The sequence below is a fragment of the Onychostoma macrolepis genome, chromosome 25, assembly GCF_012432095.1.
Source record: "Onychostoma macrolepis isolate SWU-2019 chromosome 25, ASM1243209v1, whole genome shotgun sequence".
NCBI classification, from domain to species: domain Eukaryota; kingdom Metazoa; phylum Chordata; class Actinopteri; order Cypriniformes; family Cyprinidae; genus Onychostoma; species Onychostoma macrolepis.
In genome coordinates this window covers 21,886,120-21,902,711 of record NC_081179.1, presented here as the reverse complement: position 1 = coordinate 21,902,711, position 16,592 = coordinate 21,886,120, and the positions used below count along the sequence as shown (strand labels likewise).

The 16,592-nt window shown below is 37.2% G+C and overlaps 2 protein-coding genes across 2 annotated transcripts in view; one reads left to right on the top strand and one right to left on the bottom strand.

Moving 5' to 3' along the window:
• The window catches only part of ano5a (anoctamin 5a), a 36,227-nt gene that overhangs the window by 18,910 nt on the left and 725 nt on the right, over positions 1–16,592 (bottom strand). The window contains 6 exon segments of the mRNA XM_058767105.1: positions 13–297; positions 428–496; positions 1,923–2,030; positions 8,192–8,233; positions 11,194–11,325; positions 13,154–13,215. Coding sequence (XP_058623088.1) covers positions 13–297; positions 428–496; positions 1,923–2,030; positions 8,192–8,233; positions 11,194–11,325; positions 13,154–13,215 — 698 coding nt within the window.
• LOC131534295 (anoctamin-9) overlaps positions 3,828–16,592 on the top strand; it is a 36,358-nt gene continuing 23,593 nt past the window's right edge. Inside the window, exon 1 of the mRNA XM_058767107.1 lies at positions 3,828–4,765. The gene's annotated coding sequence lies outside the window, so the exon portion shown is untranslated. The remainder of the gene's footprint in view (positions 4,766–16,592) is intronic.

Here is a 16,592-nt window from a genome sequence, read left to right as displayed (position 1 = left end):
TAGTTTCCTTACAATCCTGTTCCGTGTGGATGGAGGAAAGAAGGTGTCTTTATCTTCGATGAGGAAGAAGTCAGTCTTGCTCTTGTCAAAGGTGGCGGTGAAGTAGTCGGGCTCAGGCTGCATCACATTCTCGGGCAGACGGTAGGGTGTACAGAGCCAGCTCATGGGCACATCTTTTTTATCTGGAATATCGTTGGTTTTAAAAGGCACTTTGATTTTCAGAACATCTGCATATGTTGCCAGCACTTCCCAGGGAACGTGGATCTTCAGGAAGTACGTCTTCCCATCTTCAGACTCCTGGAAAGACAATACAGTAATACAGTTTCTTTTAAATGAACAGTAACAGGTAAAAAGTAATGACGATAATATACATCAATGTCCTGATGGGGTTTCTGGTGTCATTTGTGATTTCAGATGTTTCACTCACAGATTTGTCCTCCGTCTCCAGCTCAAGTCCAGCTTTCTCTAAGTTAGCCTCAAACTCCTTCCTTCGATCCTGCATGAAATATCAGTAACACATCTGACTGATTAGTGCTTCTGCTGCAGTGCATACTGTGCACAGGACAAGAAGGGTTTCTGGTAAGTGTTTATGACAGACTGTAAAGCTTTCGGAGATCAATATTTGTGTCTGCAGAGCTGCATGTGTGTGTGAGTTCCTGCTCTGGCCTGGTAAAGCACATATTTTGTGAGTGACAAGAATGTGGAAATGCATACAGACTCTCTCCTCTGACACACACACTGTACACAGCAGTGCGAGACTTGTCAGGGCAACTTTTGAATATGTGATACACAATTTTCAACAACTGTGGTTTCTGTGTGCATTAAATGTGCATTAAACATGGTTACATTGTTAAACGTGTAAAAGTGCCATTCATGTTTCACCTTTTAATGCACTTTAAAAAAGTGCACTTTGTAATAATGTCAAATTAAAAGTTTTACTTTAAAGTACATTTAAATATTTTGTTATGACTTAAAGAAGCACTTTTAAAAAGTGCACTTAATTTGATGTGTTAGCTAACATACTGCAGCACATGGGGGCAAACTATTTGATCAAGGTAATATATTTTAAATAGTGTTGACAAACGATTAATCGCATCCAAAATAAAAGTTTTTGTTTACATAATATATGTGTGTGCATTGTATATATTTATTATGTATATATATAAAAACACACACACATACAGCATACATTTTGAAAATATTTACATGTTTTTACAAGTATATATTTATATTCATATCATTTATATCATATGTAAATATATTTAATCGTAACATTTTTCTTAAATATATACATGCATGTGTGTGTACTTAAATATACACAGTACACACACATATATTATGTAAACAAAAACTTTTATTTTGGATGTGATTAATCGCGATTAATCGTTCGACAGCACTAATATTAAATGTGCTAAATTGCATTAATTATAATGTGTAATTACGAATACATTTCAATACATGACATACAAGTTTTAATAGACCAAAACTAACTCATGCAACAACATCAACTACCTTCGTTGAAAATTTACCATTGGAAGATAAACTTATCTAGGATGCCTTCAGTTTTATGACAGCTAGTGTTATTATCAGCAGTGTGTGAAGGGATGCACAATCAGATAAACTTTCAACAGATCTATCGAGAGATTAAACTACACAGCAACTCATTTGACCCATGATAAGTTACATTTGCTAACACGTTCTTACATAATCAGCTCTGACTCAATGCAAATTAACATTTCTATGGGATAGGAAAACATTTTATGAGTTAGTAATTTGTTTAGGCAAATTATTATTTTTTTTTTCAATTATCTCACAACTCGCAGAAGGACGCCAAAAGTTATCATATGAATATAAACCTGTAAAACAGAAATTGTTATCATATGAATATAAAACTATAAAACATAACTGAATGGATGACACACCTGTTTCTTTTCTCCGACCTTGTCGTCGATGTAAGACAGAACAAAATCTATCCTCCGCACGCCATCTCTGAAGTACACAGAGTCCTTACTCTGCTGCTGCTTATCCACCTGCACACACACAAACATTTATTTGCACAAAGTCAAGCTTTTATGCGAAGTACTGAAGCTTCATAATGTTTTTTAACTCTCGAAAGTCTTGAAAAGGTAATAAAGCTAATCCATACATAATATTAAGATACCATATAAAATATCATCACCTTAATGGATATTTAGAAACACAGCTGGATGCATGTTCAGACACTGTGATCTTGTTTGTGTTATGAGGTCTAATTCAATATTAAACACCATCTTAATGCAGTTTCAACATTTCAAACCAGTTCATAACAGTCTGTTATCTAACTTCCACAAAAACAATACAAGCATCCTGCCACACACACACACACACCCATGCCTCATGCATGTATAAATCCTGAACAAATACTTCAGCACAAGCCGCATGCTAAAAAAACATTTACCGATGTTCAGCAATATTTTGTGGACGAAATCCAGCCATTTCAATTGAATTGTATGCAACTGGAAATTTTGCGTGGAAAGATTTGCAGCTTGTGCAACAGGTTTAAGTGGATCACGTAATTTCGTGTGACTTCTATATGAGCTGTGCTTCATGCATGGACATATTTTTACCTGTCAAATTCCCCTAATGTGAACGCACCTTTACTCAAATAATGAAGCATTTGTGTCTGAAGAGCTTTCAAGGTCCAATAGAGGTCGTGCATTTACTAAGGACTTAACGCCTATTCACACCAAGAATGATAATATATATATACACATAATAAATGTGTGTGCACTGTGTATATGTATTATGTAAACAAAAACTTTTATTTTGGATGCGATTAATCAATGCGATTAATCGTTTGACAGCACTATTAAAAACAACACTGAAATAAGAGCGTGTGCAGTTCTGCTGTCATGTCCCCACCAATGACAAAAGCAAATATACGCCCTTGACATAGAATAACAGTTATCAAACAAGTTTGAGAACCACTGGGTTGAATTATCATGAAATGGCACAGCCTTCAACTCATAACTCTCTTCCTCATCTACAGCTCAAAGTCGTTAATTATACAGCAGTTATACAGTTTGCTGCCACCTAGTGTTCAGGACCGTCTTATCAATAAAAACACATACAAACACTCAGGAAAGCCTCTGCAGAGATACACATGTCTTTAACACCAGACAAGTGTCTTGAACATATTTCATAAACCGTATGTTAATCACAGTCTACTAGGTGCATGACAGCACTGACCTCAGATCAGCCCTGAGAGAGGCTAGCAATGATATTGGCCAAAGCTAAACAAAAATACCTCGGCAGGAACAGCAGTGCAGTGCTGCTACAGGCCTGACAGTCTGCAGCTGTTCACCAGCAGCTAAAAATAATGCATAATACAAACAAATGCAGCCGGTGACCACAAAGCCAGCCCGGGGCGTAAAACACCTCTACATTCTCTCACGGCCGCTTGCAGAGATGTGACCAGGCCAAACAACACTTCTCTGAGGTTTAACCGGCAAACACCGCTGATTTTCTTAGGACGCTCCTACAAACAAAACCTGCAGATGACTACCAGCAGTCCACGGCTGACGCTTCCCTACGAAAGCAATACACACCGACATCCATTAGTAAACCCTAATGTCAGGACCCATGAGTATCAAATTCCCCAGAGATTATTCCACAAACAGCAGACGGGAAATGGAAGGAAAAGAGAAACGGATTCATAGAGAAAGACTTTACCTCCAATCCATCTATCAAATGCTGCATCATTCACGATTCTGGGAGTCTCCAGAGGCGGAGACCACCTCCCTTCCTCCGGCAGGCCAGCTAATCACTCTCACACACACACACACACACACACACACGCACACGCGCGCGCCCAGTCCTTAACAGAGCAGAGATGAAATCATCCTCGTGCCAGCAGAGCGCGCGCTGTCCTGCTAATGTTCATGTAAACACATCGCTAAACTAGATTCAAACATGTTCTGGAGAAACAGGCGCGGTGCTGGAGTGTTATACTACTGCTGTGTGGATGCTGAGGTGCCTTTATTTATTTATTTATTTTTTTGCCCGTTGCTATGGAGTTGCTAGGGTATTGTTTGGTTACACCCAGTGTTTCCTATACATTGATTTATTTGTGGCGCCTGCCCCAATATCAAAACCGACCGCCACAAATATATTTTCCAAAAGGCTTATTGACTTCGTTGAATAAACATGAGCACTGCACGTTTCAAAATCGAAACCAGGTGCGGGCGTTTTTATTTCACTGTATTTCTGAACGAATCTGTCTTCAGAAAAATGTGGATATCATTTTCATTTCATCTTGCATGATAAAGCAGCGTTTGTGAGCGGAGCACTGCTTTGTATACAGCCGTTACCGGGGAAACCAGCGTTACAAGCGCCTCCTGCTGGCAGAGAATGAATCTGCATATATGCCGCCGTAAATAGAGTCTAAGGGCTTTTTAACGATCTAATTCTGAGCGCATGGTCTAAAGCGCACGGCAAGTGCACTCAGGGCGTGTCCGAATCCACTTTTGCTAGTTTAACGACGGGAAAACGGTCGGTGTGGCCGGGCTCATGGTCTAAACGGGGTTTCCCTATTCTCTTAATGAGTAATGGGCGTTTTGGGGCGTAACGTGCAATAAACCAATCAGAGTCTCAGCTCTCATTCCCTTTAAGAGCAAGTTGCGCTCGCGCCATGGCGGATTCGCTATTTAAACTGCGGAATTTTAAGGCGCACAGACTGAACGCGTCTCCAGAGAGCAAACGGATCTGCTCATGCGCGAGCAAATAGGTAGGCTAATTCCGATACACGCAATGACTATCCATTACGGCATGTATGACATATTTATATTTATGTAACCTACACAATAATATTATTTTACACTGTATTCCTTTCATTTTTAATATTTTGCATGTTGTGTGCTGCTGCGCGTCCCTGTGTGAAAAGTGAACGCGCCCAGAGGCGCATTTGCTACTGACGCGCTCTTTAAATAAAAAAAAAAAATATATATATATATAATAATAAAATATATAATATATTGCGCCATTGACTTTAGACCAGGTTTGAGTTGGTCTATGGCGCAGTCTGTTTTCAGTTCCTCAAAATAGTAACGCGCCAACAATGGCGAACCACGCCCATGGGCGCACAAATGGGCGCAAATGCATTTGCTGTTTAAACAACGCGGCGCAGGACGGAGAAATGAGAACTGCGTCAGGCCGAAACTAGCAAAAACACTTGCGCCGGGTGTATGATTCCCCATCACACATTTTTTAGTAATCATCCTAAAGTGGACATCATTTGAAAGCTTAGACCGTCTAAATGTATGAAAACTGTTTTGAAATTGGACGCTGTGTTACCATGGAAAGGGTACTTTAAATATTTTTTAATGGACTCCTGCCACTAGTGGGCGGTGTCAAGTGTCATATGTCAAAATATAGGCTACTACAATATTTTATAATAAAAACTTTTTCTAATCTTGCCATAACAGATAGAGTTGGAAAAGTCTGAGTCTCAAGATTCTATATTTGATCACCAGTTTGTTACTGAATAAATATTGTGAGAAATGTGTAAAGCACTTTGAATTACTATTGTGTATTGTGCGCTTTATGAATACACATGCCCTGTCTTCTATGTGGATGCAGGGGTGGTTGTTAGGGCGTTGCTATGCGGTTGCTAAGGTGTTTTGAGCAATGCAATACATTGTTTTGTGGTTACTATGATATTGGACTAAAGAGCCCACCTTCAAGGCAATGATATACCAAATGTAAGTCTGGAGGATTCATTCTTTCTTTTTCCAATTTACATGATAGATTAAGTAAATCAGTAAAATGGACAGAACAGTCAAAACTAGGTGAACAAACCTATTAAGCTGAGTTATGAAACCAATGAGCTGAGCAATAAACATTTCCACAGTAATGCTATCTCTACTGTCATTTGCATGCCAAACATAAAACCAATTTACAGATCGTGACATTTTCAAAAGTACTAAACCGCAGCATCACAGAGTCACAGCAGCATGCAAATAATAAGGCCTGCATCTCATTCACTCAGCCTTCCTCACACCGGTCTTGTACTTTTCCAACATCTCTTTTTTTGTCCAAATTCTGGCATTATTTACACACTCGCATCATGTTGTTCACAATCTGGATGAATTTCTTCCTGCCGTGGTGAAACGAATGATGACAGAAATGTATTTTTTGGGTGAACTGCCCCTTTAAGAGCGACATAGCCTGATCTCTTTGTAAACAAATCTCACTGGCACACATAGAAATACTCTTCTGCGCAAACATCTTCTAAATGAACATCCCGCTGTCTCTCTATGCGAGCAGGAGTCTGTTTGACCTGGCAGAGCGGCTGCTGTTCTTTCACTACAGGTCTCTCCCTTTTTCATTTCCTGTAATTACAAGCTGGAGATGATACACATGAACGTATGTTAGAAAAAGCAGGCAATAATAGCCGTACACTCCTGCGCTGACATATAGAGTAAGTATATGTGCGGTTTGGTAAATGGGGCTGGGACCGAGTGAGCTGCACAGCCTTCATCCACAAAACTGTATCTCCAACACAGATGTATAATTATGTAACATGATACAATTAGAGACTCTGACTCTATAAAAAACACGGCTAATGAACATGATGATGCTTTTATGTTCATACAGGGAAAGAAACCTGGTCTTTATTTAGAAACCCGTGTTTCTCATGCGGCCACTAATCTTCAATGTTAAGGAAGTTTCAAAAATCAAGGTAAAATAAACCAGTTTTAGCTCTCAGCTATTTTCAATAATGGGAAGGCATATATTAAGATTCTTCAATATCAAACTCTTTGCTCGGACAACTCTATTAGGTTACCCTGGCCAAACTTTGGAATAAAATTGTGGGTTTAAAATGTGCATTTATAGAGATTTTCTAAATATTTCCTTAAAAGCTTTAAAGGGGTCATGACACGTTTTTTTATTTTTATTTTTTTATGTTCCTTGAGGTTTACTATGGAAGCCTGTTTCCGCCACTGAATAAAAAAATAAAGGTTATTGCAACTTTTTATCTCCCAATTCTGAGGAAAAACGGTCAGAATTGCTCGTTTATATCTCGCAATTCTGACTTCATATCTTGCAATTCTGACTTTATAACTCGCAATTGCGAGTTTATTTCTCACAATTCTGTTAAAAAAAAAAAAAAAGGGATTGTGATTATAAAAAGTCGCAATAACTTTTTTTTTTTAATTCAGTGGCGGAAACGGGCTTCCATAGTTTACTTATCAGAATCAGAAAGAACTTTATTGCCAAGTATGCTTGCGCATACAGGGATGTTAATAAATGCTTTGTCTGGAATGCAAGGATGTTAAACAAGGATGTTATAATGTTAATAAATTATTATAATTTTTTTGCAATCAATAAATATGTATGTGGAAAAATTATTTTCAACCCTCATTCTGACCTTCTCTCTGAATCAACCTGTTTTAAGAGACTGGTCCTTTAAGGCTTCTCCGGAATCAGCCACTGTTATGATTGGCTAACGTCATTGCATAGGAAACCGTATTGACGCCTCCTTTCTATTGCACGTGAGTGTTTTGACAACATGATAGATAAAAAGGTCATTTCCAGACAAAGCATTGTGAAATCATTAACTTTTACTAGGGTTTGTGATGGAGCTGCAGTCAGATCTGGTACCACTTCATCTTTTAACAAAAGTTTCTTTGTGAACAAAAGATCAAGGCCAATCTGGTTTCTCATGTCATGACCCCTTTAATTTTACTAAAACTATAGCTCACATCTTCCTCAAGTCATAGCACACTTCTCGTCAAAAAGCCACATGACTTGATTTATTCATGCCTGTAGCACAGAACGAGTTACAACCTGAAGTGCAATACTTACAGTTGGTTATTTAAACAAGCCTCTAATCCTAAGTATTAGCCATAGCAATAGTAAACGCCACTTAGCAAACACAATCAAGCCAATACATACAGATAGATAAAATAAGGTCCCACCCTAGTCACCTTTATTCATTTATTCTACATTATTTCCCACATAATATTCAGTTTTTCACACTCATAAGTCACATTACAGAAACCAGTTGTGTTGCCATGCAGTTCATGTTGCCCAACACAACACAATAGAATCATAAAATCTGATATGACCATATGCACGATGCTCACTCACAGCAAGCACACACACGGACGCAGTTCACAAACTCAGTTCAGCCCTCTTTACCGTGGCGTACCCTGGAGCGGTACTTCAGAAATAAAGCTCTCTTTCTCCAGATCTGTGGATGAATTGAGCAAGCTGTGAGGATAAAGACACTGATATATACAAAGTACACAACTGTCTATGGCATCTGCTCACACTACACAATAAACCGTCCGGGAGAAAGTCCATTTGATATTCATTTGATACTAATTTATTTTGGAATGCTTTATTGTAATAATGAATACAGATGAGCTCTCTCTCTTTATATATATATATATATATATAATAATCTGATGGGCATGTTATCAGCAGCAATATAATGAAACGTAATGCATGAAACTGTAGTAATATCAAGGACACGGATCGTCTTATTTGCATGATGCCTTTGGTTTCACAAGTCATCAACAAAAGCAGCAGCGAGTGAACGCCCATCACTTTGAGCATCTAAGGTAACAGGGCATGCAAACACTCAGGTCGTGTGAGTAGAGAAAAACGCATGTTAATCATTGCAAAATATGCAGGAGGCTTAAAGGGATAGTTCACCCAAAAATGAAAATTTGATGTGTATCTGCTTACCCCAGGGCATCCAAGATGTAGGTAGCTTTGTTTCATCAGTAGAACACGAACAAAGATTTTTAACTCAAACCGTTGCAGTCTGTCAGTCATATAATGTCAGTCAATGGTACTCACTCAAAAAACATACACAGACAAAACCAAATTAAACCTTGCGGCTCGTGGCGATACATTGAGGTAACGATCGGTCTGTGCAAGAAACCGAACCGTATTTATATAATTTTTCTTTTTTACCTCTGATCCGCCGCCCGGTCCAACTGTCCTGAGTGCGTTCACACAACAGCCGACACATCGTCGTCTTCTTGCACTCAAATGGACCATTGACACTCCTAATTGAGATTGTAGATAGTGTCAATGGTCCACTTGAGAGCTAGGTGGCGGTAATGCACTTATAAGTCTGCGATCCTCCGTAAAGCAAGAAGACACGTCACACGCCTTTTGTTGTGTGAAGGAGCTCAGGACCGTTGGACCGGGCGGCGGATCAGTGGTAAAAAAATATATAAACACTGTTCAGTTTCTTGCACAGACCGATCACTTCATATCTTTAGACCTCAATGTATCGTCACAAGCTGCAGGGTTTAATTTTGTTTTGTCTGTGTACGTTTTTATTAATTTTTTATTTTTTTTCTCTCAAAGCCGTGGATACCATTGACCAACACTATATGACTGACAGACTGCAACAGTTTGAGTTAAAAATCTTTGTTCGTGTTCTACTGAAGAAACAAAGTCACCTACATCTTGGATGCCCTGGGGGTAAGCAGATAAACATCAAATTTTCATTTTTGGGTGAACTGTCCCTTTAACTGCCTGCCTCGTTCTTATGAACGTGGGGTTTTAAAAGGGGCCATATTGTAGAATTTTGTTATCTTTATAAGTCAACTTCAAATGTTACTAAAGGTTTCTTCCACGAAGTGAACTGGGTGAACTATTCCTAAGACTTCTATATGTAAATGGTGTGTATATATAGTAAAAAGTAGTGCTGTCAAATGATTAATCGTGATTAATCGCATCCAAAATAAAATGTTTACATGTGTATATTTATGTATATATAAACAGATATGCATGCATGTATATATTTAAGAAAAATGTTATGTTTATATATTAAATGTATTTATATATAAATCCAATTACATGAATATGTAATATTCTAAATATATACATGAATGTGTGTGTATATACACAGTACACACACATATATATTATGTAAACAAAAACTTTTGTTATTAATTATTTGACAGCACTAGTAAAAAGTATGATGGAAACATTTTTATTTAAACATTAAGACTTGCATGATATTCTGATTAATTCATTGCATTTATCAACACTTGCTAAAAAAAGCCCTGCGACGAGGATAATTACTTCATCAAAACATTATTTGTACATTACTTTAGTGTGGGTGATGTGCTGAATATATATTACACAAAGCAGCTTTAGATGTCAATACTTTGGCTGCATTAGACATCATCACCAGGTTGATGCACTACGTCTGGCGAGATTCTGAAGTGCGCATTTGGAGACTTCACAAACCCATGAGGCCACGGGAGAGGATTTGAGAATGGAAGTGAAGCTTCCTTTTCCTTAAACTGACCTTTTAGGTCACATCACAGCAACAACATGACAAATGGATTAAATCCGGATTACATTCATACTATATAGCAGTGGTCTCAAACTCAATTCCTGGAGGGCCACAGCTCTGCACAGTTTAGCTCCAACCCTAATCAAACACACCTGATCCAGCTAATCAAGCTCTTCAGGATCACTAGAAACTTCCAAGCAGGTGTGATTTGGAGCTAAACTCTGCAGAGCTGTGGCCCTCCAGGAATTGAGTTTGAGACCACTGCTATATAGACTGTACTGCAAAGTAAGTGCTTATTCAGAACAAGTACTCGCAAGTACTGACTAGAGTATGCAATTCTGGACACTGGCGTTGTTTATCTTCATATCACGCAATTATCACTGGCCTATAGTTCATAATTTTATAATTTAATTTCATAATCTACTCCTTCATTCCATCTGTGCAATATATATTTTTTTTACTTTATATATTAGTGCTGTCAAACGATTAATCGCGTCCAAAATAAGTTTTTGTTTACATAATATATGTGTGTGTACTGTTTATTTATTATGTATGTGTATATATAAATACACACACACACACACATTCAGTATTTAGAAAATATTTACATGTGTATACGTGTGTGTGTGTATATGTTTATATTATATATAAATATATTTCATATATAAACAACACTTTCTTAAATGTATACATGCATGTGTTTGTATTTATATATACATAAGTATACACTATTATAGTGTAAGTATATTCTGTAAACAAACTTTTATTTTGGATGTGATTAATCGTTTGACAGCATATATATAATATAATAATATAGGTTTTCATGCTATGGCCCCTTTAAGACACACTTCAAACGGACACACAACACAAACGCAGTCCCTTCTTACCCCTTTAAAGCTGGTGAGGTGCTGCTGTGGTTCAGTGTGTTCTCTCTCACACTGTTCACACACAATCACTGAAGAATGACTTGAGCAAACAGACACAGCACTTGCGCATTCAGACAAAACACTCAGCATGGACTACACAGACAGGAAGAGACAGTACATAGATGGAGAGAAGAGAAAGGGTGACAGTCACCGATGAGCACCGGGGTGTGCTTATCTTGATTTAGTGTGCTTTGATGTGATTAAAACTGATGGGAGCCTAAGAAGGTTAAAACTATAAAAACATAAAGGCCAAGAAAAGGCTTGGGAAGGGTGGTGGACAGATAACAGGCAATGTGAAGTGAACTTCAGTCTTTCTTTTTGGCATCAGCAAAACCCAAACTGTTTCATCAGAGGAGGCTGAGAGGAATTTGAGAAGGGGGAACAGTTAACCGTTCAGCTAAAAATAATTATTTCTGCACCTTAATGTATTTAATTTCTTCTGTGAAACACCAATGGAGAAATTTTGAAGACCGTTCACTCTGCTCATTTCCATACAATGAAAGTGAATGGTGGTTTGCCAAGCTCCAAAAGGGCAAAAAGCACAATAACAGTATCATAAAATTTGTCAATTCAACTCCTATTCCAAGACTTCTAAGATAACTTTGCAAGAAAACTGATCAAAATTTTTATATTTATTCAGGTTACTATGAAAATACTCCGCAACTCCAATTCAAACTCAAGTCATGACGAGACATATGAGACCAGTCGTGATTGGTAGGCTATCATGTCATGCCAAGTCTGAATATGCGAAAGTATGAATGAGATTTGAGAGCAATGGAAGAGGGGCCACAAATCCTTCGTATTACTTCAGTCGTATGGACTTTAAGATACTTTATGATGCCGTTTTGTCCTTTTCAGAGCCACAATCCCTTTCACACTATGCAAAACAGCAGCATGAACACTGTGTGACACTTTTTATATGGCTCTGTGAAGTTTCACAGCATGTGGATGAGCAAACGAATGCCGATTTTTGGATGAACTAAACCATCTTTAAAACTGTAAACCAAAACAAGGATCAACAAAACTGCAGCGACAATCTAAGTTCTTATTTTTCATATGCAAACTAATAGGCATGTATGGGGAAAGCTGAGCTGATTTGAATGAATGTGTCATGATTGTAGAGCACCTGTCTTGACAAACACAATCTGACCACTGAGCGTCAATATGAGCTCATAGTGCATGGAATTTCATAAATATCATAATACATATACTTTGTTTGTCTGCCTGTGTCATGTGCATATAATGAACATAAACAGCTCTTTATTAACGCATTGTCCTTTGATAATACACACTCTGTTCACAGGACATGTATAAATGCATTTCTTTTAAAACCACTCTATTGAGTCACAGCATGTCTGTTTATCAATTCAGCTTAACAATGCTGGATTTATTATTTTTTTTTAATAATGCACAAACTTGTGTAATAAACACATAACCTGCTTTATGACACCTGCTCCTGATTTCTGTTGATTGGGATGTACAAGCGATGCCAGTGTGTTGTGGGTGGTTGCCCAGGGCATTGCTTTGCTGTTGCTGACGTTTTCTGGGTTTGTTGCTATGCTGTTACAAGGATGCTGTATATCTTTAATGTAATTCTATGGAATTTTTAACATCTTAATGAGATGGTTAGATAAACATTCACCTGCTAAAAACACCAGCATTGCTGGTATTCCCAGCAGGCTTCTTAACATGAATCAGAAAGGACATCTTGCAGGTTAAGACCATAAAGACCTTGGGTTGACCAGATTATCTGGCGGTAAATGGCAACCACTAGCTAGACCGCCACGAAACCACCACTAACCAGCATAAATCAGCCTGGACCGGCATGGAAATTCATACTGGGGTAGTGACAGTACTGATACTATTAGCACTATCAAATCATTCAAGACACCGAGGTAGGACTGAATGTGTGAGTTTTTACCTCTGCATTTTCAAGACGAAGAGTCTCCTTATCCGAACTGGCATGGAAGCCATTGTTTTCTTCTGGAACAGAAAAATGACAATATAAAGGGTGTTAATAGATATTCACTTGACCTTTTCTAGTTATTTCTTCCAAAAATGAGCTGTTGTGAAATCAGTGTAAATTCCTTCTGATAAAACGAAGACAAAATGAACTGTTTCTCAACCATTTGCCATTTTGTCACACTTTTGAGGATAAAATAAAGCAGGTGATGGTCTCAATTGTCCAAACAGACATGCTGACTTATCTCATACAACAAACCCACATTAATCCAAATACACGTATCATTACATTAACACATAATGAGCCAGATTTATTAAACAGGGCAAATTAGTGCGAGAACGACAGCATCCCATAAAAGTGCAGATGGAAGTGGAAAGTTCTGCGGCTTAATCTACTGACAACGAGCAAATTAAAAAACGCAGATACCGCCAGATCTTTTCCATAGTGACCAACACATTTGAATAATTTATTATTATTGTTTTATACTGTATCATATGAGTTTAAGACCATATACATAAGAGGATTAACACAGTGGGAGCGTCTTGAAATGTTTGGAATTACAAAAGGTGATCCTTGAAGATGCAATGCAAATCTTGATACTTTGGTTATGTTTCCATGAAGGAAAAAAAAGGTGTAGTAATGTCTGTCGTTGAATTGTCAATTTAAGTTGGTTGGTATGTAGCCACACCATCTGAAAACAGCTCTTGCGTCTAAATACAGTTGAAATACTAGAAGGTTTCTCATCAGATCCGGCTAAATTTACTGCAGGCCCAGCTCGTGTATAAGACGGGTTTCCTGTAAACCACGGTGAACTCCCTACAATCTTGAACACCAGAGCTAATAACATGCTGGACTTTCTAAACTGAGACATCGGAGTATATATTTTCTTTTCGTATATACAAAACCTACATGAACATTTTTCAGTATTTCTTGAAATGGAGCAGTTTATTGAACATTTATTTAACTTTTATGGCTCATATAGTATGATCCAGTACATTGTAAAAAAAATGACCGTGATTTTTAACGGTAAAAAACTGTTAAATGGTTAACGGTAAGTTCCTGTAAAATATACAGGGAAAAAATGTAAATTGATGTTCCCAGAATTCCCTGCGTTGCATCTCAAATTTTGTTTGAATTTGATGTTTTTTCTTTAAAATAACTATGCTGCTTCTCAGTTTTTTCTCATCAGTTATGTTTATTAGGGTAGTATGTTACATCTAATGTTGTTAAATTAATGTTTATTGCATATTTCAGTTTAATGAGTCTCACCATGATGGTGTTTGTGTGAATGACACAGTTCACCTTCTATATATGTTATTAATTAAAAGCTGCTTGTGATGGGCTTTGGTTCATCATGTGACTCGCATCACCACCTGCATTTGGTGCTTATCAGTGTATTTCAAAGGTACAAAATCGATTTCAGTACTTTAATAGGTTGGTATATCAGTTAATGAAATTACGGTATTTAACTGTAAATTGAAGTTAAAACCTGAAATGTTGTGACCGTATTTTTTTACGGTAGAATTCCGGCAACCACAGCTGCAGTTTCTTTGTTTTTACTGTAAATTTTACGGATTTTTTTTTTTTTACAGTGTAGAATATGTAGATCATACTTTTGGAGGACAAACATTTTATTCAGAGGCCCAAAATATACTCCGCACAATATGCAATTTGGTGCATCTGCTGATATTTATATTTATATAATGATAGGTCCAAATTAAATTCTGATAGTCTGCTATACGGTTATAAAAGCTATGTAAATAAAATGCATATAAATATCCCACACTAATGTCTTAGTAAGATGATGTTTAAATGCTTAGTTCAATGATCAAAACCTATAATGCAGTGCGATACAAGAGATGTTTTTCTAAAGAAAATATGTATGGATAAAGTAAGCATAATTTTCTGATGACCAGTAAGTTTTACTAGCAATACATAAGTTATTCTTATGTTACTTTGTAAACATTTCACTGTGAAGATGTATACCATACCATGAGACGTTTTACAATTATAATTAAAGGCCTTTAACTTGCTAAAAAAACTATAACTATCAATCAGACAACCGAAGGCATGTAGACACTTTGATCATGTTGATCATTTAAAGGCCTAATTTGATGCATGATATTTATAGTGTAAATTTCATAACCTCCTTCACTATTCAAATTAATCTCAAACACAAAATACGAAATTCACTGAATATGAGAATTTTGTCACTAATCTTCTTTGTGAATCTCCTGTCCACATTAAGCAGACACCGTTTCTGTCTCATTCAGAAGAAGGGCAGCTAATCACAGCTTTGACAGAACTCATAAAGTCATGTAACCACGTGTGATATCAAACCAATGATTTACTCCCACTTTCAAGATAGCGGTTTATAACTGTGTGCAGCTATAGCCTATGTGACATGGTGTTTCAAACAAGCCATAATTAATTTAAAATGAAGCTGCCTGATAATATTTATTTGCAAGACAATAAAGATTACTTTTGATTGACATTCGGAATTGCATTACATCTACCCAAAGTGACTTGAATTGTTTTGAAGGTATAGTGTTTGTTCTGCGTGAACTGAACCCATGACCTTTGCTGCTAGCACCATGCTCTATTGTTTGAGCAACAGAAATCGTACATACTGTTTCTAGAGATCTACATGTGCACCAGCTAATCAAGATCTTTTTCAAGTTATCTAAAGACAATTTTAAATACCGCAGGATGTGAAACTGGAAGTGAGAATGTGTGCTGAGTCTGACACAGGAAACCATGAACACAAAGCACATGCGCCATGTTTTGTGGTTAGTCTTTATATACATCTAATGCCACAAAAAAAAAAAAAAAGTATAGCAGAAGAGACCATAGAGGCCTTTATCAGTTTATCAGGGAACTCGTGAGGAGAAGACAACCTGAAGTCAGCAACATTCAGACAGGTCTGACAAAAGCTGTGATATTCATATCTCTAGTCGCATTAGTAAATGTGGCAAGTCATATTTGGATTCACTATCAATCATACTATGATTTTTTTTTTTTTACACACACTTGAACTGTTCAAAGTCATTATAAAGCTACTGTTTAAAATCTATTTTACACCAGTGTTTTTAGCGTAGATATGAGCTATTATTTAGAGTAGATATTTAGAGTAGATATGAGCTGTTCAGTGAGTCTGATATCATTACTGCAGCCATCTTCCTTAACACTGCAATGAGTCAAAACAACTGCTGTTGGCATGCACAGAGATTATGACAGAGTGAAGGGAAAATGCATGACCATTTTAAGGCGAAACTTAAAATTAAGGATTTTAAAGGGGAAGTTGATGAGTATCTCCGTCTACTTTGTTTAACAGAGATACAACAGCTGTGTAAGAGTTCATGAGTTTATCTCTGTACATTAGTGTCTGTCCACCCAC